The 25000-nt window shown below is 37.9% G+C and overlaps 1 protein-coding gene across 6 annotated transcripts in view; it reads right to left on the bottom strand.

The window, feature by feature from the left end:
* The window catches only part of kmt2cb (lysine (K)-specific methyltransferase 2Cb), a 105703-nt gene extending 83149 nt beyond the window's left edge, over positions 1-22554 (bottom strand). For 4 of the 6 annotated variants that reach the window (XM_041803226.1, XM_041803231.1, XM_041803230.1 and 1 more), the window contains exons 1-2: positions 21826-22554; positions 14332-14520 (exon numbers count right to left, since the gene is read on the bottom strand). In XM_041803226.1, coding sequence (XP_041659160.1) covers positions 14332-14519 — 188 coding nt within the window. In that variant the 5' untranslated portion in view covers position 14520; positions 21826-22554. Of the gene's footprint in view, positions 1-14331; positions 14521-18955; positions 19140-19835; positions 19920-21825 lie in introns of all 6 variants that reach the window. The other 2 variants (XM_041803228.1, XM_041803229.1) reach the window with 2 other exon arrangements.
* Between the last annotated feature and the right edge of the window lie 2446 nt (positions 22555-25000).

The raw sequence follows: 25000 nt of genomic DNA, 5'->3' as shown, positions 1-25000 counted from the left end.
GACTGATAACAGCCTGTTAACAGACATCAGATCTTCATTAAATAATGTGGCAGAACTGATATCAGAAGGCAATGTTTACCTGTTGTGTCCAATTAATTTTATGCTTGCATCTGGGTTACCTAATTGATGCGTTAAACTCCCTGTAAAATGCTAAAAAGAATCTTTATTCTAGGTCTGCTGTATAACAGACCACCCCATTATGATTACATTTACTGTTTTCTGGCACAAATCTCTCTGTTAGGATGTTTTTAATAACCCGTAGGCCACCGAGGCTGATTGATTTGGAAAATTTACCTCACAGTGAACCAAAACACAGCATGTCGGTGGCTGTTAACTGTCAATAAAGGCAGTGACATCTGCTAACAACAGACTGTACTGTGATGAACTGTGTAGTGTTTTTATATCATTGTAGCATTAGGGAGGTGGTGTGATACCCCATCAAGACCGGTGATGTCATGGGTCCCTATGTTTGCCCCGCCCATATAAAACCAAGACAAGAAAAAGGTGATAAAATTTTGCAATGGTCTAAATGAAAAATTCAGTCACAAGTGTTGTTCAGTGTTGTTTATAGCAACCTTATTCTAACATATCTAGTGTGTTAAGACACAAAGTTTGGATTTCACTTTACAGGGACTTTAAAGAAAAGCTTAAATTTTTAATAGGGCAGAAGAAGTCATGTGTTGGACAAACTGAAATATTTTTGTGGTCACACATCAAAGAATATAAAAAGAACACAAAGAACAAAAATCAGCCAAGTTATTATCTTAATCAGTATAAGGGCTCAAGGACATGGGAAAATAATCTAATTGCATTTTTCTTCCCCCAATATTGTGACCGTGATTTGATATCAATTATTTCTGAAGTTCCTCATCTCATGCTTTTTCCAAAAGACACGACCAATAAATCTTTCTAAATCATCACCAACATAATACTAGTTTACCAAGGGCTGAAAAGTTATACATAAAAATAAAGTTGGTCTGATTTAGTTTTGATTTGCAAACTGAATATGAATTGTTGTATTGAACGGAGTGATCATTTTTATGAATTCCTCATATCAAATAAGGCAAATGTACAAAAAATAGGAAAATAGGATTTTCTGAAGCAGGCCATGTTGTGATTTAATCTAATTTTTGATTAATTGCCCAGCCCTAATCAGTATTGGCCTTACTTTAAAAAATAAGTGCTTCTTTAGAAGCAAAGGATAAACTACACAAGGGATTGCTACTTCAGATATTTTGATTAATATGGGGCTTTAAGGGCATCTAGGATTGACACAATAGAAATGGAATGAAAAGAATTTGATGTACATGGATATCACCCTTTGAAAAAAAATCTAAAAACATCGACATTTATTAAATCATAAAACAGCAAACTAATTTTCATGTGTTATTGCCAGCTTTTACCTGATGACAGAAGCTAATACTAGATTAAAGCTAACTGAAAATAAGGCTTGTTTTGTGCCTCCACCTAAGCGTGTGAAACTGACAGTTGAATGAATCCAAATTACTGTTAAAATTATGGTTAAGCACAACCAGACATACATCCAACACATTACCAATGCCTTATGTTGTGCCATATTACAATAAATTACAAAATTCAAACTTATGGAATTCAACTCTCCAAACGTTTGTAATTGTAAAGGTGCATAGCATCAGCAGAACCTTATTCATGTAATGCAACAGTAAAGCTCCTGTACGAATATTTCCATTTAAGTGGCCCCTGAGGACAAAGCCATACAGCTTAACCTTTACCCACATGTGTAGGTCAACAAAAAGTGCCATCCTGCTTCCTTTTTATGGTCAAATTTATTTTACTTTGTCTGAAATGTACCCTCTAGCAACAGTTTCAGGCACTAAAATCACTAGAAGAAATAATGAACCTTATGGGTTACAGCCTCTTTTTGCTTCTGTTGTTCATAATGAGATAGTAATAACGGTTTCATTACCAGCTAGACTCCTCACAATAGCTTTAACAACTGTTCACAGATAAACCCGTACACAAATCACTACAAGAAGATTTTGACCCTTACCACATAACGTCAAAATTTACTCAAAAGAAAATACATTTTCCAAGACAAGACTGATTAAAGGGGTCATATTTTACTAGGGTAAACAAGTCTATATTGGTCTCAGAGGTCCCCAAAACATGCCTGTGAAGTTTGTTGCTGAAAAAAACAATCCAGTATTGGATTTTTGCATGTATAAAAACCCCTCTGTTTCAGCTATGCTCAGAACGAGCCGTTTCTGTGTCTGTGGCTTTAGATGTTACAGAGTTGTCTGACTCCACCCCTGACCACGCCCCTCTAAGGAAATGGATGTAGCTTAATGGATGTGGCTCTCCTGATCCTCCTCTCAACTAGCAGATGAGAGAAAGATCAGGGGAGGAGGGTGGAACTTTCTTCCAAGTGGGGAGGGCAAACCGAACCTGGGGGCAGTGCTAACTCCCCACACGACTAACCTGTTTCACACATCCATCTGGGAAAGCTTCAATAGGAAATGTTTGAGAAAAGGCAGAGGCTGTGAAAAAAACTTGGAGTGTGACTGGATGAACGTTCTGTCTGTCACATCTCTATGGGCCAATAAGAGCAACAAAACACATGGCGTAGCCACTATCGAGCTGCGCATGTGCAGCTATGAGGAATAACGCGAAACATGGTGACTATAGACATGTCAGTACTCGACTTTTGTCGTTTTTGTAAAGGAAACAACTCACTGCTGTTCTTTGTTCTTTTTTTCACAAAGAAATGTTGTCAAGTTCTGATAAAACTGGCGCTTTAGCAGCATCCACTCTAACCTCTTCCTCCGTAACTGCACCAGCTCTTGCTGCAGCTTGTTAACGTCATGACTGCTGCGCCTGAAAGTAGTGCCCCTCATCGCTGATTGGTCCTGTCACTTTCTAACCAGGCCCAAACGGTTCAGATGGGAGGTTTGCAAGATGGATTCGCCAGTGAAAAATAAGGAAATGGGCATTACCATCTGCTTTGCAAGGTTACCACACTAAATCATGAGGGGAAATCTGAGAACAGCCTGTTTTAGCAGACATTTTCGGAAGGTGGAGAAAAAAAGGGGGAGGGAAGGGATTTCTCTGGTGCTTCAGGGGATTGTGGACAGGCCAGGGGCACATATTTTTGTTAGAAAAGCCTGAAAAAGTGATGTTTGCATTACATGTCCCCTTTAATTGAGGCAAAAGGCTCAATGCATCTGTCAGTGTATGGATAATGTATACTTAATTAGAAAAAGAAAATCAATTAGCCAAAGCGCTTTAAATTTAAGGCAGCTGCCTTGGCAAAAAAAAATACTCCACCTTTATTAACTTTCGGCATGAGCACTTATTGATTAAAAAAAAGGTTTTGAGCATGTCTACCCTGCCCTCTGACCTCTTCTCCATCCCCTATGAGTGCACGCACCCACACAATAGCATGAATACATGCATGCTGCCGCTAGTAAAAGCTGAAAGAGAGATGTCAAAGAGGGAACACAACTCCATCTCAACTGATGTTCCCAAATCAGTGAGAAGCAACTTCTCCTAAAATACCAACTATTAAAAGTATATATAAATACAGTATATACATTTATTTGGTGGTCATAGTGCTATTATTTTATTGGTGTGCAGAGTGCCTCTATTGTGGGATTGCACGATATGGTTAGGATTGAGGTGCTCCATTCAGACAGACGGTGAGAGAAAAATTGGGAGAAATATCATTCAACTTTTTATACTCAAATTCTTCCCCCAAAAGCCACATGAAATTTTCACATCCTCGCACACTGTAGTGAGCTACATGAAATATTGGATTAATAAAGTGTACATTGAGGATAAAGGGGAGAGAAAGAGAATGAGAGGGAGTGGGAAAATGTGTATTTTGAGTGTGAATATAATAATGATACTACAGGATGTCCTGATCAGCCTTTAGTGCATGGGATCATGATCCAGTTTTTTAATATTGAGTATCTATTGATTGATTCAATATGATCGTGACCTGATCTCATATTTGCCAAGATTAGAGTTTCAATGTTTTTTATTTACAAACATAACTTAGCAAGTAAACAGACTAAGTAAACAAAAGTAAACTCTGTTTCACTTTAATAACTAGTCAAAAAATAAGTTATGTATTCACTTAACAGTGTTCAAATTACATCAGATAGGAATCAAAAATCCAGTGGTCAAAACAGCTTGAGCTGAGCAACAACATTTATTAATCTTATGGCGTTTTCACTCCCAGCTGCCATCAGACAGTTAAAATTGCTCTTGTTGTGGTAAAAAAAAAAAAAGAAAATCTTTTAACTGACATTTAATCCTGCTCTGGACACAGGCTGTTCTATGACACGAGGGCTTCTTTGGTGTAGCACTGAAAGGCATCAAAAATTACACAGGGAAATTGCATAGTTCATGGCGCATGAAGGAATACCGGGGGATTTAGACAGTATACGGATGCGCAGAGGAATGACTGTAGGGGCTCATACGAGTTCAAAAGTCGGGGTTTCATTCAGCAGAAGTGCTTGGAACTCTGATCAGGCTCCAGATTATATGCTATAAGAGATAACTCTCAGCAATGGACCTCACTCTCCCCTCACTTGGCTCTGTATAGTTCACGTAACATTCTGATCCCAGGTCAGGTAAAATAACCCCGGTGTCAGATCAGATATTGTATAAATCTGTTGCTATTTTACAGCATAAAAAACAATACTTATGTATACTGAGTAATCAACACGTATAAAATTATCAACATTGGATACTCCACATGATGACGTTGGTACGTTACTTATCTGTGCTCATGCCTGGATGAGCTGAGCAGTATGGGCCAAAGGGGGACAGGGGAGGGGGTCAAATGGGCTTTAGCACGGTACGAATACGGCACAATACAGATGGTGTGAGTGTGGCTTAGATAAAAAAATTCAGTCAGACATAGATCTTAGTGTTTTCACATGTTAACAGCAACCTTATTCCAACATATCTAGTATGTTAAGACAGAGTTTGGAATTCACTTTATAGGGACTAAAAAATTGCACAAATTAACTGCACAAAGCACAACACACTTTGTTTAAACATTTAGATACGAACACATTAAAAGTAACATAAACCCTTTGCAAATGTACATTACAAAGGTACTTTGCAAAAAGATTATCAAACTTTTCGATATGTTGATACTTTTTTGATACCACCAGCTTCTAATGACAGATTTTTCTATTTTATGTTTGATAGGACAGAAAAATACCAGAGTTAGCTAAAATAGATATACATGCCACATTTTTAATCCAAAGCTCCTCATCAATCAGAGTTCTTACCGATACTCACTGATACTTTTCTGTTGGTTGGTTGAAAGATAAAAATAATACACTTTTAACAGAAGTGGTATAAGCTAAGTAGACCTTAAGAAAACTGAAAAAGGCCATGATTCCATCCATCCTATTTTATATTGCTGAAAAAACATGCAAAATTCTTGGCCTCATGGCTGAATTTATTCACATTTCTTGTCAAAAACTAAGTCTTTGTTTTCTGTTACATTTGAACACATCATGACATTATTTTATCTTTTTATCATTATTTATTTGTCTAATAGTCAGAATTACAGAGCTGACTGTGAATGCATCATAATATAATTGTCTGGTAGCTTGTAAAGTTGGCTAATTAACCTTTATTCTGTAGCTAGAGTTTATACAAAGGTACATCAGAATTTTGCACCAGCAAATATAAATGACCAAAAAGATTTAGAGAAGTAAAAAACTTGTTTGGGAAAGCCCTTCTCATGTGTGTCCCTCCTTTGTAGTGATTCAAAATATCACTTTTCTGTTTCCAGATTTATTCTCTTAAGTGCCAATTTAAATATTATCCTATTACTTTTCTCCATCCTGCTGCTGTCGTCACATTTTTTAAAAGATTTTTTATGCATGATAAAGAAAGTTCATCCTTCCTCTTGTATTACAATGTGCAGCAGTGAGCAAATCAGGCAAACATGACTGAGCTTCCAACTATAAGCCTTTGTGCCAACCCATACAGATGTGTGCACACACCCATCTTTCACACCAAGTATGGAGAGATCTGTCAGAGTCAGCATCCTCCAATGGGACCTCTGTTAAACTAATCTTGGAAGCGCCATGTGGAGGGGGTAATTGTCAAGGATACAAATTAAATGGCAACATCAATTGTTAGCATGCTAAGTGAGAAGAGCAAGCACGAGCCAAATGAGAGCAGCATGTCTCAGGGGTTCTCGGGAGGATTCAGGGGGCTGGATGGAAGGGAGGAGATGCACGGATGGAGGGGTGGGGGGGGGTAATTTTCGGTGCCACTGGAGAGAAAAATCACAAATGGCTGGCTGCCAGATCAACCCCTCCCTCCAAATGACTTCCGTGTCAAGATAAGGAACAACGCTAAAACCCAAAGAATGATGGAAGAAGCCTCCAGCAACATTGGCTTTAACATACCTACCTGTAAGCCTGAGTGAAACACGGAGATCTTGATAATGTAGAACATTAGAATCAAACTTTTAAAAAAGTCTTTTTCATGTTCGTGTAAAGGAAAAAACTGAAGCAACGATTGGCTGTCTTACGGCATTTTGTGCATCACAGAATATAAACTTACACAAATCTTTATAAGCACAAGGCTTTCTGAAAATAAAAAAAAAAAAAAAAATGGTAAGGGCTTGAAGCACAGGCCTACTTACAATATTATACAATAGAATGCCATACCCTTTGTTGCTCATGGCAAGATTAATATAATAAAGCAATTTAGTGTTTGTCATTCGTCGCAAGACAATCATATAAAGTAATGGTGGGCAGTAGATCGGTATCAATACCATCTTAGGTAAAATTTCTGCCAAGATATGGATTTCTGTAACAACATCATTACTGGTTCAAATGGGTGTGTTCAGTTGTAGCACCCATGCAAGGCATAACTGATGCTACTGCTAGCACAACAAAGTGATTGAAAACAGCTCAGTTTGAGTCCAGTCAGCAGCAGGTTTTGTCCCAGCATTACCATTAACCAGGTAACTATCTGAACATCACCCACTTGTGCTGCTATACTTGATTTGCAAGATAGTAAACAGGTTAAACCTATGTTTTTTCCTCTCCAAGTTTGATGTAGTATCGGTATCTGTCAGTCTGTTTGGGGCTTTACCACACGCTGGGTCATCTCTTTTGTCTTAATCCCAGCGATGCAGTGATTCTGCTTAAACAACAGTTTAAAAATGTGCTGAAACTCGTGACTCGACTGATGTCAGTCCATACCGAGTCAAAGAAGCTTGCTGTGGCGTTAAACAAAATCAGAGATGCCGTTGTAAACACTGCAGTGCAACTGCTTAAAGTCACCAGTACCGCTGCAGAAGTTGAATTAACGATAAACACAATACTTTCATCAATTCCTTCACAATAAAAGTCTGTAGCTGCTATTATTCCTTGAATGCTTTAATTGTGAATGCTCACAATAGGAGATACAGTATAGTTAATAGCAGCTGGACACACCTAAGCACTACAGGAGTGAAACTTAAAACTACAAGAGCAGTTACAAAGACATGAACACAGAGAACACATCATTTTTCTGTGATCTTCTGCTCAGACATGAGTTCAGTCTGCCATCACAGGTTTGTTTTAGGAGGAGGAGGTTTGTATCATCTGAATATGCAAGTAAATCTGTTTTCTATTTTAATTCTGTAATACTGCGATATAACACTGTTACCTGGAAGGGCAAGAAAATACCATAATATGATATTCAGGCCATATTGCCCAAGCCTTAAATATAGACATATCACATCTTATAAACTTGAGAATATAAATGAACCTGTTATGTGCAGGATCAGTATTTCTATTGACTGCACTGGTGTCGGTTTAATCTCTTATCATTTCATCTTTCAACTCCTTCTCACCCCTGTCTAAGATAACCCAGCCTTCTACTTCTTCTTTTATATAGCTTTCAGCTTCTTCTTTGGACATTTAACTTGTGTTCATCTCCTTCATTGACAGCATAGCAGCAGCCATAATGAATCATAAGGTAGTGATGCACTACAACTGCCAGTGAATCTGTTTATAGTGGGTTTTTAATCTGAATATTGGGCACCAGTTACTTGATGGTCATAAAACATAGCGCTATTTTGTCCCACTGCTATTAATAACATTTGATCACTGAATGTGACAACGCAACAGAATCTGAATCAAAAACTTGTCAATATACGGATGAATAAATGCAAATTGTACATGAAAAATTGTATATGCTTAAATCCATCCACAGATAAATAACCAGAACATAATAATGTGCCATTAAAATGCCAGATGCTTTATTACTACTGCTACTGCTTATGTGGGAACTGGCTTCTACTTCAACAAATTAGCATGACACAGATGTCAGAACCATGAAAAGCTACTGACCACTACCCACCGGGACCTGGCTAAATAAGCAGAGAAACAAATTGTTTAAACTTCTGACATTTAAAATGGGTCTTATTTCTTTGAGGCAAATCCGAATGCACAAATTAGCTGTGTGTGACATTTTCATCTATGAAACCACAGTCTATCGTATGCACTCAAAGCGGTTGCTGGTGTTGGTGACGTCTTTACAGAGACTGATCGTCAACATTCAGCTGTAATTGCACAGAACTGCGCTAAAGGCATCAAATTTCAGCATTCAGACAGCCAGTCATTTCACTGACAAACACTCAAGACTCACATTCAACCCCATACCCTGCACAACTTATCCCCCCACAGTCCCACCACAGGGAGAGAGAGGGAGGGAGAGAGGGAGGAAAAAAAAGAAAAGGTGAAAATAATGCTGTGGTAAGTAGTCCCAGCCAGGAAGGTGGTGCCTGGAAAACCTGACCTGGATCGAGCTGATTTGAAATGGACTGACAAGCAGATGGAGCGTGGGCAAATTGAGTAATTTTCAACAACCAGGTCTACAAGAGCAATTTCTGACACATCCTCCTTTGTCACAAACAAACTGGCTTTTAACACTTATAACGGGTGATTTTAATATTGTTTACACACTGCTCATTTCCACTAGAAGAGGAAGCCAGTTGGTCCAAACACAAAATTATCATCCGAGGAAATTCAGCACTCTGTAAAGTTGCTCTTTCAGTGTGATTGAGGACAGTCTGTCACTTACCATTCTACCCTTAGTCTAAAAATGATAAATGGATGGTTTAAAGCCAGAAGAACCAGTCGCCTGTTTCTGTTCTGTTAAATGAAAGGTTGTCATTATTTTCAATACTTTTTCATTCGGATGGAAGATATTGGATTTGTGCCAATCGTTTCATTTAGATCGTTTTGATATCAATGCTGATATATCGAAATAGTTCAGACCTAATTTCAGCCCTTAAAACACACTTCTTAGTGTAAGGAATGAGGAAAGACAAAGAACATAGGTGTGTTCATCCTGTCTAAAATCCACTTATGTAAATATGATTAATACATTTAGCTGATACAGGGCAACAATTACAGCTGTTATTTTGGTTGCAATATCAGCAGAGATGTTCATGACATTTACAGATACCGATAACCAACTTTATCAGCCAGCTGATTCCAATATCATGAATCACTATGTTCGTATTTGTAATAATACAGCCTCCACTGTTATGATAATTGAAAGTATCTAAACGAACCAAATTAGAAAAAAGATCAATTTTTTTTTAAAAAGCTGCCATGTAATCGCTTAAAGTTTCTGACAATGAAAAACAAGAATTGACCAATATTGTGCTTTAGATCATGTGGCATCAAGACAGGTATCAATATAGCTCAACAATAAAAGAATCTCATTTAAATTTAAAAATGCGATATTACTACAACAATAGTTTAATACATGATTTGCTGAATGAAGAGTTTGGCTGTACTAATTGGTTGAAGGTGATACAATCTTAAGGCTCATTTATGCTCGAAGTTTTAACGCATATGGATATGGACGGACCTCTCTGTCTTTACTCTTCTTCATCCGTTCTTTAACCTTTCGGGTATAGACCAAATGTTGTAATACCATCGCCGAATGTGGGATCAGTGTTAAGAAATCCAGCCAACAGTTAACCAAAAGTAGTAAGAAAATCACCTGAAAAGGCAGAATCTTATCAAGTTTTCTGTGGAAATATCACAGAATATTGAGTGAGTTGTTAGGAGTTGACAGGAGTCAAGTCCTTTAAAAGCTATGCCACGCCAGAGTGAAATACTCTGGCAACATGATGAATCTGTGAGCTAGAAATCATAGCGATAGCATTGTAGCTTATGGCTAACATGAAAGCCAGCTGCTGCTGGTCTCTGCTTGTGCAACCATAATCACAGTCAATACTTTGTTTTATTTGGAAAGACTTATGCTGTCTTAGTGTCGTTTAGAATAAAGGCTTTTGCAATATGATTAAAAAAAACACTTGAGGCTTGAGGATCAGCTTTTCTCCCACAGTCTTCCTCCACAAACACCTTGTCCCTTTGTGATGACAAAAAAAACTGATAGAACGTGAAATTTAAAAGATTGAAGTACATTTACTCTATACTGATTTATTTTCCCCATTTCTTTTAAAATTCCTGACAGCATTTTAATCAAATGCAGTAAATGGGGAAAATCTCCATCTTCAGATCGCTCAAGTATAGTTCAATTCTAGATGGTGCAGGACTATATATTTTCAATAGTTTAATTATGTTTTGTTATATTACATATTAACTTAAAATTACATAGTAGTTTTATATATATATATATATATATATATATATATATACAGTGTATATATACATAGAGCTGGGTGATATGGCCTAAAATTGATATCCCGATATATTTTTGCTATATCCCGATACACGATATATATATCACAATACTTTGTCCTCTAAGTGGCTGTATAATGTTTAATTCAGCCCCAAATGACACTAGTTTGGTGATTACAATAGACTGTTCTATTGGATTTTTAATAAAATTGTATGCAGAAAGGGTAAAAATCAATATTAAGTCAAATTCAGCAGTTTCATTTTGAAAAGGACTTCATTCAATCTTTTTTTTTTTTAAATAAATCGAAAATACATAAATCATGAAATGCTCGGTCTTTTACAGTGTATGCAAAGCCCTGAAATGTTTTCTGTTATGGTTACTATCGCTGATTATAAAATGATTACGTTCCTCATTAACCCTCTGGTACCCCCTGTGCCAAAAATGCACACTTAGTTGAATTTTTTTTTAAACTTTGTCCTCTTTCACAATTAATATTATCGTGTAGTATTCATTTTTGCAAAATTTTCAAAATTCTGTCCCAGCCACAACAATCAGCCCAACATAAATAAAGTAAACCTCTTTTATAGCGTTAATGTCCCTTGTGTGCAAAAAATGCGCATTGAAACCCATTTAAACCACTTCTTTTGATCTATACGCCATTAAGGCATAACTCATGCATTTTCTGGTTTCTGGGCTTCATTTGAGAGTTGGGGCTTTACTTTTGCACCTGGACCATTTTTTTTTTACCCTGTGATGTCACTTTTACCATATATGGGCAAGGGCAGGAAATACATGTTTTTATACCAGATTTCAGTGTTTTACTGCTCTTTGCTCCCCTTCTCACTAACTCTCTGAGGTTTTGTTTAAGTGCAGATCAGTGTGGGAGTCTCTGAGTGTATCTGTGCAATAATCAAAAAATAAGTTATCTAATTTTCATGTCGTAACTTGCAAAAAAGTCATTTTTTTGTGTATTTTGCATCTAAAAATGCAGTGACATCATCAATGAAACATGTCATTTAAAGGGTTAAAAAAATTAAAATGAACGAGAAATAAATGAGAAAAATATAATTCAATAACAGTAAAACAATTTTGAAATGTATGACATTTATAACATGGTTTAATGGTGTGCATTTTTTGTGCAGAAGGGTGAAAAAAGTGAGTATTTTAGAATAATTGGCCTCACAAAAAAAAAATAATGCATTTTAACCAATGTTGCTACTAATCAATGACATATGCCAGGCTGCAATCATCCATAAATAAGTTATTAACTTTCAGTGAAGTGTCTTGAAAAAATCTATTTGTGTTTGTTTTATCTAAAAAATTTGTTTGTTTACATTACAAACATGGCAATTAAAGAGTTAAAAGATATGACAATTATTAAGTATTTCGTATTTTTGTTAATGTCACAATTATATTGTTAAACTAATATAACTTTTCTATTTACAGTAATAACCCCTGTGCATTTTTGCACACTAGGAGTAAAATGAGGCAGCAATTTGTAGGGATACCAGAGGCTTAAGGGTGAAGCCTACCTACACAAAACTCACCAATCCTGCATGCAGCTAATGGCCTGCAGTCTAGTCCACCATTCAGGCTCACAGCTGTGATTACATTAGTTCATTATCTGTGCTGATGAATGCTGGAGCGGTTTCTGACAAGTTCATAACATGAGAGCGTCTTTAAACCTTATTCAGGAAACTGTCCTGTGTGATCATGGAGGGAGAAAAGCTTGTCTGGAGGCTGGAACATTTTAACTCCGTGTTGGCAGTGTTTTGAACTGTTAGACTGAGATAAGACTCCGTAGTGGAGAAGTGGATCACAATCGTCCGTTGCTAGGCCGTCTCCTCTCTGACACATACAACACTGGCAGGGAGTTTTTAGCAAAATGCTCGTGCCCAGCCAAATCACGTATTCTGCGTTAAGTGTCTTTATGAGATCTTTACATCCTGGCTTTTTAACAACACTGGGCTCATGTCTTTAGCGATGTGTTGTGTTACTGCCACCGTTATTTCTGAGCAATCTTGCGGTATATATTTTAATGAATACTGCGAGGGTTCGACCTCTTCAGTGAATGACTGCTCAACGCTGTTTCTCGTTGTCCGTCTCTGAACGCAGCTAACTCCCCGCTAACTCACCACGCTGCCGTTTACCCTCCTCTCCCTTGCTTCTCTCGCCGCTGATACAGAAACGCGCACATGAGGATGAGTTTTCTGGATGTCCATTTAGTCAAACACATCCCTAATTCTTAGTAGCTCTTGAGACTAATAACCGATATGTATAACTGATATGCATTTATTGGCATACAAAATGTTTTAAATGTAGCAAAAGTAAAACTGAATGATCAAAAATGAAAGAAAATAAAAAGACTGCCCTTGCTCTATCAACATGAGAAACAGCACAAGGCAACAAAGTAGAAGCAGGAAATGAGGAGGTGATGCCATGCGCTCACTGTGTCAGTGGCACTCAGGTTTAAGTGCTGATTGGCTGGAACTCATGTGACATCTAACCAATCAGACTGTGTTGTATACAAGACATTTGTTGAGACTGTGGAAAGTGAAAATAAAGTCAGAGGGGAAGTCCCACTTCGCAGTGGAACCAAAGTAGTGCACCTTTTACTTAATTAACTTCATTGATTATTGGTAAAATGCCGATACTCAGCCAAATGCCAAATATCAGCCCCAGTAATAGGTCAGGCTCATAATCTGTCGACCCCTGATAAATAACAAATGAGTAGTACTTTTTGATTATAACAATATATAAAATTCAATGCAAAAATTCAACAATTTATAGCTTTAAGTCCAGCAGCTCAGCTCTCCTCATCATTTCAAGTTGGTTGAAATAGATTCTCTATGCAATATGAATTCAATATTAAGCAATCCATTGTTGAAAAATATTCAAATTGATCAATTTTAACATTCAAAAAGTAACTGTAGCATCCATAGACAGACAAATCAAGCAAGTATTTGTAGCCTTATTCACATCCACTAAAATTGCTCTGTGACAACACTAGCATATATAACTCCTGAAAAAGAAGAAGATGAAAAATCCTCCATTTCTGCAAACTAATAGTTCCTACCCAGATCATCAACATAAGTTATTCAAGTCTGTCTCAGGTCATTCTTCCACCCTGGCATTACCACATCGTCTGGATGTTTGCAGATTAAATGATCCATTGGGAACACGGTGTTAAGATTGATTGTGAGGACAGACTAAGGAGAGAGTTAAGAACCTTGAGGGCATTATATTACCAAGCAGCTCTAAGCTATATTGCTATGAAAGCAACAAAGAAGCCAGACACTATGCACAATCCCTGATAAGAGATGTCAGCAGTTTCTTTACCCGAAATCAAGCTACTTTGGCACTTAAAAAAAGTAATCCAAACAGAATGCTACCCTTTAAGTCCAAAACAGTACCAATGTTCAACAAGACAAAACCATGCCTGAACATGAACATGTTTTATTCTATTTTACTCAATATGCAAGAAACGAAGGCAGTAGTGTTTTTTGTTCCATGTGCCATTGTTATACCATATTACTCTAGGGTTTATTCAAATTGTGTTAGCCAGTAATCATCATAATATGGCATTCATACCAAAAGAATTAATATTTTCTGCAGCATAAACATACAGTGGCATTACTTTGAATATCAAAGGTAAAAACCTACTTCTTTCTGTTCTTGGGCGTGGATGAGGGTGGTGCCTGGGGTAGGATGGCAACAGCATCCTTACGCGGCCTGCCACGTGGTCGCTTGTCTACGTGGGCAGGACTTCCTGTGGAGGTGGACCCTACACTGCTGGAGGGCGGTGAGGGTCCCTGGTCAGAGGGTTCCACAGTCTTATCCTCTGATGCCATTCTGGAAAAATTGAAGGCAAGGTTAAAAACGGTGTTATACGGAGATTTCAGACACTGCAGAAAAGCATGTGTGGCTCCTAATCTCTATTGTTTAGACTTTTCAAACTAGGAAAAAGAAGAGACGTCACGGATGCATTCAAATCCTTTGTGGTGGAAGAATAAGTCTTTCCCATTTGTTTGACCTACATGATAAAGAGTTAATTTTTCCAGTATCACTTCCATAATGTAAAATAACGTAGCTGGTTCTCATTTTTGACTGATAATGTGCCATCAAAGTTAAACCCACTTAGCATCATGGCAGTGAAAGGCACCTTAAAGACATCATTGATGGGTGTGACGCGTGTACATTATAGTCTATTTCTTCACATTGCAATACCAATTATCCACCAAATGATTCCTTTCAGAAATATCTCCACTACAGCTCCTTAAAGTGAAAAAGATGTTTAGCAGAGCAATATCCCTTAGAACTAGACTTTTTCACTATGTGAGTAGGGTAGCAACTTCCACTTCCTACTCAAAGCCTTCTGTAGACACTCCACATCAAGCCATTCCCAGTTTTCTATTTGCTGAATCCCACTCACTTAAAGTAACCCACTACAATCACACAATGGTAAACATGGGGAATGCTGCCCTTTAGTTTCATTCAACAATGTGGAGGAACATTTAAAGATAGCATGTGTGCACCAGTAAATTTAAGAAAAATGGATCAAGATTTGTTTTAGGTTGAACAAAACAGGGCTACATGCAAGTAGGATATAAATCAGGATTTCTCTATATCAACAAAGATATTTGTATATTTTTCTTAGACAGCAACGAAACCACAAATATCCACTTGACAATACTGTAGCACTGAAATATTAAATGAAAAAAAAGAAGATCTACTTCTAGGTATGATGCCAATTTCTGAGAGAACTTGTATTGCTCACTAGGTGGTTCTTTACACATGCTGGTCTGTGATCTTTAACATGACCCAACCTGGATCAGGTTATGCATGCAGCATTCATTACCAAGGTGATTTAGCCCAAAGAGGGAGTTGGCTACAGTTTAAGCTACAACAACCTCAATTAAAGGTTTGTGATCAAACCAAAGCAAAGCAGAAGCATGTATTCTACTCATTAAATTCAATATCAATAACACCATACAAACCACATGTGACGTAAGCAAGCATCAGCAACAAAATCAGCTTGTTTACACCGATACTCATTGTAGTATCTTGACAGCATGTGAGCAGTGCAGTGCAATGTGGTGCAACATTTTTCCTTATTGCCTTGTTTCTATTTTCCTCTAATGTTGAGATGGGTGAGGAATGAGGGAGATGACAAGACAACAGGAGTGTCTGACAGACCTTTTACTTGATTTTCTTCTCTTTTCTCACTTATCAGAGTTTTTTAGCTTGCTTTACAAAGGACTTGTATCAATACAGAGCTAAAATGTTTTGGCTACCAAGCCGTCAAAGGTTGGTCAGCACAAAGAGCCACACTTTTATTTGTCCATATTCAAATCACAAGCACTAGAGATCCTACTATTTACAAGGGGGGACTTAAATTCACAGGGCAGAGAATCAGATCTTTAAAGGATGCCATGTGGACAGTTATCATATGATGCTGCATGGTAGGTGGATGTTATGTGGATTTATGTTAGACTGTGGAAAACTGAAACAAGTTTACATTATTTGTAGCAATGCACATTATTATCGGTACCGATAAATTATCAGCCAATATCGCATATATTTTTCATATTTTTATTATCCCAATAATGAAATATTAACCGATAAAATCCACCGATAAGGCGTTTGTTTTCTTTCTCACAGGACTACACATTCTGAAACAGAAGGTGGCGCCGCAGTACGAGACCTGCTGTTAAGCAACAGAGAAGAAGAGGAAGCAGCCTCAGTGTTAAGAGGCTAACAACACAGGGGAGTTATCCAGTATTTACTGGAGGATAACACAGCAGTGTGTGTAGAATTTGCCCTGCAAACATCCCGAAGAGTGGAAAGAGATCCTCGACGGATCTTTTAAGTCACTTAAAAGTCATCATCCTAACGATGTTAAAATGAGGTGGCAGTAGCCGCTAGCCTTGGCCGTGAGCATTAGGACCAAGCCAAAGGCTAATACTAGGCAGAGTGCTTATTCAGCAGGCATCGAAAACTGCAGAAAGTTTGCTATAGCCAAAAGGCGCAACGTTATAATAACAAAATCAGCCTGACAGTCTCCTGATCCACCACTGCTTTCATAAACGTATCCCTGCCTGCTCTGTTTGATGTGGTTTCATTCAGTCGGATTGACATTAGCAACAGCAGTTTTGCCACAGACCACGGTGTCCTTAACATTTTTAACCTATTTCTGATATGACTTATGTCAGTACATATTTTTAATCTTTATGTAAAACATCAATTCCCTTTAATTCTGACTTAAGCAGCAAAAAAAAACAAAAAACAGACCCCCAAGCATCTCCATTTGTAAGCACAACAGCCTGTTATCATTTGGTTTTATGTCTGATTTGACATAAGTCAGCTGAATTCTTGTGTAGTTGATTGAAATGTCAGATTTGACCTCTTGTCAAGATACTTTAATTCATTTCAAGGGAAAAGGGGAAAACCTATGTCAGTTGTTTGTGTATGTTGTACCTAGTACACAAATGTTTAACTAAAAAAAAGTTTGACATAATAGTTATAAAGCCAGAGTAGATCTTTGTTTTTTTTTAAACATGAGAGATATTAGTTAGAATTCATTATAAGTATCTTTTCTCACTACATATTAACCCTTTCTTAACCCCAGTTGTGCATAAATACATCAAATAAACTTGTTTTGTTAAATCAACAATTGAAAAAAATAAAAGATCAGTTCTTATCAGTTATCGGCCATCAGGAGTAGGAAATTATCAGTTATCGGTTTAGAAAAATACTTATCGTGCATCACTAATTTTTTGCCCCATTGATCAGGCTGTTGCCAAAACACTGCCAGCATTATTTTTCTTCATTAAGGCCTGTGTGATGATAGAAAGTGTAACAAGCAGTTATTGAAACGTGGTGGCATAAATTATCACTTAAAGTTTCTGTGTCTTTCTGGTTTTCTGCCTGTTTTACAGTACCTGTGTGCGATCTTCTCTCCTTAATATAAAAGAATTTTAAAAAGCAGAGACGGTCTTCTTTTTCTTAAACGGTTCATTCAATATTTTTGCCACTCTCTTCAGCCATCATGCTACCCAACAGTGAAGATTTCTCCAAATTGTCACTAATTACCCTTAAGGTAACTGACAATTATCTAAGGCTTTATCAGATTGGCTGAATGCATGGACCCATTCCCCAGGAAACCATCTGTTGGGTTAAATGGCCGCGGGCTGAAGAGGCATGGCAATTTATAAAAAAAAAAAAAAAAAAAAAAAATTTTCACAGATTTTCAGGCAGCCCTTTTTTAAGGATGGCCCAATACCATTTTTCAATTCAATATAATGTTTCTATAAAGAGTATTGCGTACACATGAGTGAATAAAAAATTACACACACATTTTGTTAGAAAAGATTTTCTATCCCTGGTACACATTTTACTCTTCCCAAATGGCCGTTTTTCATCATTAATTTATCTTAAACCTGTTGATTTTTAGGGTACTTATTAATCATCGAATTACATCAGTGCCTTGACTGTTGTATCCGCTGATACTCAATAATGCACACCAGATTGTTTTGGAGGACTATACCACTATCGGGATCAAAAAAACAAAAACAAAAACAAAAAAACAACGCTTTTGTGTTAACTGTAAGTGTTTAGTTAGTCATGACAATGAAATTGTTGTTTACCCTGCAGCCCTGTGCCCCATGCTTGAAAAGTTATTCCTGGATGAAATGCTGTTTTTGAAAAGGGTTAGACAGCAAATCCCAGGTTGCGTTAGCTACTGGGTCTGACATTAGAGATTTGAACACAATGGATTTTACCCTGAGCAACTTTAGCACATCTTTAGAGGTCAACTTGCTCTTAACTTTTAAGTAACATATCAGGAAAGCAGAAGAAAAGGGAAAACAACGCCAACTTTTGACGATAGGTTTGAGAGTAATAATCTGTCATGGTAAATTCTGGTGCCAACCTGTTAGCCATACAGAAAAATCACCTTCCCAACCTATATGTTTGCTTTAAGTATTTGTTGTAGTTTTTGTCAGAGTGGAAACCACATTCAAACAGTATCAAGCTTCTAAAAATGTGCATCTTATGGTTAATATTGGGTTTTATTTTAATCCGCCACTGGTGGTGTACTCAGCTATTAGACCAAATCTAATGCTGGTCATTGGCCATTTCCTACGGATTACTTTCATGCTATACAATTTTGAGGAGCTTACCAATGCAAGTAGAACACACGATAACATTTAACTGAGTGAAGATGTGAGGATTGCAGAGGTTTCAGGATTTTTCTTTTTTTTTCCCAAACTCCTCAGAGGGTGTTTACCTGCACACGTTAACAGTCTTCTAAACAAGGCAGTGCAGTAAAACTTTCAGTGTGTAGCAGGAAATGATGGCGCCCAGCAGGTGTTTTGTTGATCATATAGGCTTAACTTCTCCATGATTCAAGGTTTAACTTTCACTACACAAATCTGGTTTAGACAGTGATGCTGGTAGCTGAGCTGTTATCCCTAAATGGACAAGGACAAGACAAGACAAAGAATTAGTTAGCAAGTGGCTGCTTTATTCATCTGAGTAATATTCAAGCTAATGGCCAGATATTAATCTGGAAAGATAAACTAATCTAACAGCCAGGAGACTGATGGATTTACATTCTTCATGCTGTCAGAGTATTCAATGAGATGCCAATATTGGTCTGTGCCTGCTTTACATCTAAACAGATAACTGGAACTGAATGCAAGATAAAACAATTCAATAGGTACTTCATGTCTTGGCTGCTGTTTCAGTGATTTTATTATGGTTTCATTCTGAAGTCTCAAACCATTGTGATCATGGTATAAGAAGAGGGAAATACCTTGCAAAACTACCAAAAAGAGATACATTGGATAATATGTGTGCTATATGAATTGTAATTTTTCCAACAATTTTATGGCTGAGTTTTCTGAGGCTGCATGGTCTTGCCGAGGTTAGCACAGCAACAGAGATCCTGGTTCAAATCCCTGCCAGGCAGGGCCTTTCTGTGGGGAGTTTGCATGAACATGCAAACTCAGCGCATGTGTGTGTTCTTGGCAGATAGCTTTCTCCTAGAATCCAAAGACATGCTTGATAAGTTAATTGGTGTTTCTAAATAGTCTATAGTTGTGGGTGTGAGGATGACTGTCTCTGTGTGTCAGCGCTGTGGCTGACTGGTCGAGGATGAATCCCACCTCTTGCCCAGCGACAGCTAGGATCAGTTCCAGCCCCCCAACGACCCCACACAGGATAAGCCGTATAGATAATGGATGGATGATCTGTGACCAGAGAGGGATGCAGTGTGATAACATAATAATCAACCCAAGAAAAGAGCTGGGATGTGAAAAAAAATTCTCAAATCTGAAACTATCAAGCCAGTCAAAGTTAAATTAAAGAGAGGTGCAGTTGATTTGTTTCCTGTAACAAGTTCATAAAAGACAATCCAGCTACTTGAGAAGATCAACGTATCCATTGCTTTTTACCTCACAAATAACCACCCCATGACCCTCTAGAGTTAAGTGTAGTTGCAAAGCAGCTCTACTGTATTTTCACCTACTGCAAATCATTTTGATGGCTTCTCTGTAGAAAGCTCATACTGGCCACTTGTTGGTTTGTTTTTCTCTAGCGAAATGCAATTACATCAGACTACATTATGACTAATCTTTAGGATGACTCATTAGTCAACTTTGCTTGCTTTCAGTTCCAACATAGCAGTAAAATGTTTAGAAACCACGGTAGACCTGATTTGCCCATAAAATTATTTTCTCCAGTTGTTCAGTGTTCAGTCAAAGCTGTAGTGATTCCTTATACCACACAAATGTACTCTTACTGGTAATATTTATTATTTAATATTCCTGCCTCAATTATTTTGAAAATCAAAGAGTCATTCTGTATTATTAAACAAAGAGTTCTTAATTTGTGTTGGTAGATATTGTAGAATTGACACCATGCTCTGCTTCTGCCATGTAGCTATTCTCTATTTCTCTTATATCTATACTAGCCTCCATCAGCCTCCAGGCTCTGTGGACAGATGGTGATCCAACAATACCAAACTCGACAAGAATTGGTAGCCATTACAGTGCTTTTGCAAGCAGTACAGGTATTCAAAACTATTATCTGACCTTCTAAGACACATGTGGCTTCCATGTTTCCTTTAACACTGTAAGAGCTGATATGATTTTACTCTGTTGCATAAGGGGTTTTGAAGATTTCTAGCCTGGTAAAGCGCAACTAAAAGAGATGGGAATAGTATGTTGGGGCATCTGAGGTTAACACTCCAACTACCTAAGGCAGTCACGACCACCACATCCACGACTGGATACATGCTAGCGTTAGCTTTTGTTAACTCAAGCTTGGGCACAAAGCAATTGCATACAGCTAGCAATAGCTAGCCTGTTGTGTTGAACTCTGTCGCCTTTCCTTGACGATCACAGACAAAAGTAGCATTGACATCGTCAATATGTCACAGAATTTAAATACCTTTCTTATTAAGGTGTCAAAAACTTATCATATTTGGCTTTGTGAGATAATCGCCAGGGGGACAACTTTGAAAGAGGGTCAGATAGCAAACAGGTTACCTCTGATTGTAGTTAGTTCCCCAACTCATCGTACTAGCTTGTAACTATCGCCTACGTCAGAAACATCAAGCATTTATGTTCTAGCCTATTGTTGTCTTTGAGTCAATGTATCAGGTCTGGAGCATTATTAAAAGCTTAGGGTACAACCTTGACAATAATAACCGTTAGCCAGCTTATAACTGGGTAGTAGGCAATGATGAGCATCTGTGCCCAACACACAAAGGCTCGGTCTATTCAATGAAACGAAACAGTTCTAGAGAACTACAATGCTACACAAAAGTGAAAATGATAGGTTATACAATAACGTAGGCTTTCATTTCTGCTTTCATTTACAAACTGATGGTAGTCGGATAGAACCGTTGATCGTTTATTTTGTGTTAGACTTTAAATATAAGACAGCCCTTGTATTTCTGATTGTACAGCACCTATGAGCCAATCTACTGAATGCACCGCTCCGTTGAATAGTCTGAGTCATGAGAGCCAAGGCGGCGACAAACCCCCAACATCAGACTGGAGGTGGATAATGTTGGATAAGCTTTACTTCACCAGGCAAATGCCAAGTAAATACTCATTCCATTGAAACAATGTAACATTTACTGTCGCTTACCTTCCAGCCCTATGAATAGCGAATTATCCTCTTCATGTCCAAAAAACTGGAGGATGAAACGTCGCACTTTTATCACCCAGCTAGCTAGCAAGCTAATGGAGCTAGCTAGCCTCTCTCCAATGAAGCAACACCGCAATTCTCAAAATTGCATCATGCATATCATTGTATTCCAACGTCGTGATGTTATTCCATATCTTGCCCATTTGATGGAAATGCAGATGATGTAAATCCAACAGAAACCCGCTTCAATGGCACACGCATTTGGGGGGATCACTTTCCTTTCTCCAATGACAGCTGTCGTCGCACGAGTTCGGCTTATATAGCTACTTGGTGTTAGCCACCCAAGTCTACGGCCAACAATTTTAACATTAACGTACGATCAAGTCAAAGCTAAAGTCCAAGTGGTTGCAAAAGCCAAGACTCCGTAAATGAATCTTCAAATGTGAATCCTCAACGAATAATCAGCAACGCGAAATAAGAATGTTGGGTGCCGACCGCTTGGTTGGCAACTGGTTCTATTTTCTTCAGCATCGACAAGCTGCGGGGCCAAACGGCCAGTTAGGAGACTCTCGCAGCCAGCCTGCCACGCAGCAACAACCGCCTCCAACGACATGTAAATACGCACATTAGCTCGCAAAAATAACACCCCGTTTGACTGAGTGGCCAAGTCGCAAAAATACTATGAAATACCACTAAATTAAGTTGAAGATGACGCTTCGGTGTACTCTATAACGGTGGCCATATCTAATGATAAGTGGCACCGAAGCACAGCCCCTCTAGGCTCCTCATGATCTAGACCCACATCCCCCTACCACAAATACGTCACATATACATTTACAAATTGATGCGGCCCTTCAAAAAAGCGACGTTTCCTGAGCGGGGAACATGTTTTATTATGTCGCCAAGAATAAGTGGTAAAAATATCCCAGTAAGCATTTGCCAATTTCTTCAAAATACTCTCTGACCCGGCGGAGGGATATGGGCATTTAGTAAATAAAATAATGGTCTGGGAGGGTCAGAAAAGATGGAGCCTGGATTAGTGCCGGCTAGGAATGGGATTGTCAACGACGGTGCTCTGGCTTGTGCAAATCTTCGCCAGCAGCAGCTGTACTGACACCAGCAGTCATCAGCAGCCTTCTCTAGAGAAGGGAGGGGGCAAAGATGGATTAAGTTTAATACGCAAGCGTCGTGGTGGTTCGGTGCTAGTCTAGAGAGCATCCGTACACATAGACCAGCTACGGCTGTAAGCATCGCCACAAACCCCACGACAACCCCCTTCTCTGCTCTCTTAAATTTATATCCTTGAACGCATGTACGTACACGGAAAAGGGCATTTCACTGGATTTTTGGTAGAAGGAAGCCTGCAAATTGGCAGACATACTGTACATGCAAGGGTTAAATTTCGGAAAAGCCCCCAGGGGTCGGCTTCCAGCAGCTACACATAACATGTAACAGAGCCACTGGGTACTAAGCACGTACTGACGTACATGTTTCATTTAGGGCGCTTTTTACCAGGACTTACCGAATTTCTTCGACTAAAGCCCTAGAAAATTCACAGGAATTAAACAGCTCTTTTCCTTTCAATGGTATATTTACACCTCTTTCCTAGGATATGAGCGCCCTCTAGTGGCTCACACAACGCAAGACAAACAAAGTGTTTGTTTACAGTTGTTCAAAGTTTGTATTATTAATCACAGGAATATGAAAACATAGAGTAAATGCAATTTCCAAAGGCAATGAGTGTTCACTTTTTATCAAAAGGGCTTAAAATTTATGCTGTAGCATTAATAATCATCATTGATATTACTTTTCCTTTTTTAACTTTTGTACTCATAGCCTGTGTGACTTTATATATGTGTCTGACCTTCTGTATTGAACATTATTTGCATTAAATGGTTAAACAGCACAGTTACACTAAATGTATGCTTGCTTGACACGCTCTGTTGGTCATTAAGTTAACCCATCTGTTAACCATTTGTATTCCACACACAGCAAAAAAAGACATGTTTTGACGAGGTTTCGACGTTAGTAAGCAACACAAGAAACCCAGGATCCTTGAATGTCATGGTTTTGAACAAAAAAAAAAGTATTAAACACAACTAAGATAACTTAAAAAATAGGAATAAACACAGCAAAAAAAAAAAAAAAAAAAAAATTTGAAAAGTATTTTTAAATTCTAATGAAAAACCCTGTCTTATGGCATGTATTGGGTTTCAAATCTTATTCATTACAGACTCCATCAGCATTATTGCTCCATTAAAGCAAGATCTACAAGAGTGTAAAATATATGAATGAATGTGGTTCAATTATTGTCGTCAAACTGATCAGTTAAAAGAGTGCAAGCCATTTGGTTTCACAGGTTTATTTTCAGGTCAGCAGTGTTGTCTGAGGTCAGAAAGTGTGTGACATCTGTGCAGGTGTCACTGTCTAAGTTACGACCACTAAGCTGGTGTATGTTTACACCACTAACCACCATTGACCTAATTACCCTGAAACAAATGAAGCTGCTGTTTTGGTGTGGTGTCTGTGTTGCTCCTGTGGGCCTAATACTAACATGTGCAAAGGTGGTAGACCTACTGACCTAGTCTTAAGTCTGAAATTACAACAGTGGCTCTATACCTCACTTTAAGGTGAAAAACAAAATACCTAGACTGTGTCATTAATCATTGAATGTTTTAAACTGGATCTTCAAGTTCACTATTTGACTAGATCTGCTTCAATTTTACATATCTGTTGAAAGGCCACACTTCTGCCCCAAATATTTTGAACAGTTTTAAGTATGACATAAAATGAAAAAGTTTGCCTATGTATATACCCTTGTTAAATTGATGATGAAGGTTGACATTTTAAAGGAGGATGTGATGCTGGATAAGTCACTGTGTTTTTTATCTTTATGAATAGTTAACCAGAGGTGAAAAACGTACTAGACTATTATACTCAAGTACTACTAGTATTATACTTTGGCTTTTAGTGTTATTTTTTGAAATTCAGTACTTGATGCTTTTTAAAATGTAGTGATGTAGGCTACAATACTTCCCTCAAAATGCACTTAAGTAAAGGTAAAAGTAGTGATTTTGAAAAGTAACTAAAAAAAGTACAAGTGCACAAAAAAAGCTGCTCAATTACAGTAACTTGAATAAATGTAATTATAGTTACTTTCCACCCATGTCGTTCA

Source organism: Cheilinus undulatus, linkage group 13 (assembly GCF_018320785.1).
Source record: "Cheilinus undulatus linkage group 13, ASM1832078v1, whole genome shotgun sequence".
In the NCBI taxonomy this organism is placed as follows: Eukaryota; Metazoa; Chordata; class Actinopteri; order Labriformes; family Labridae; genus Cheilinus; species Cheilinus undulatus.
Note: the sequence above shows the minus strand (reverse complement) of the source record. Positions and strands in the feature narration are given on the sequence as shown.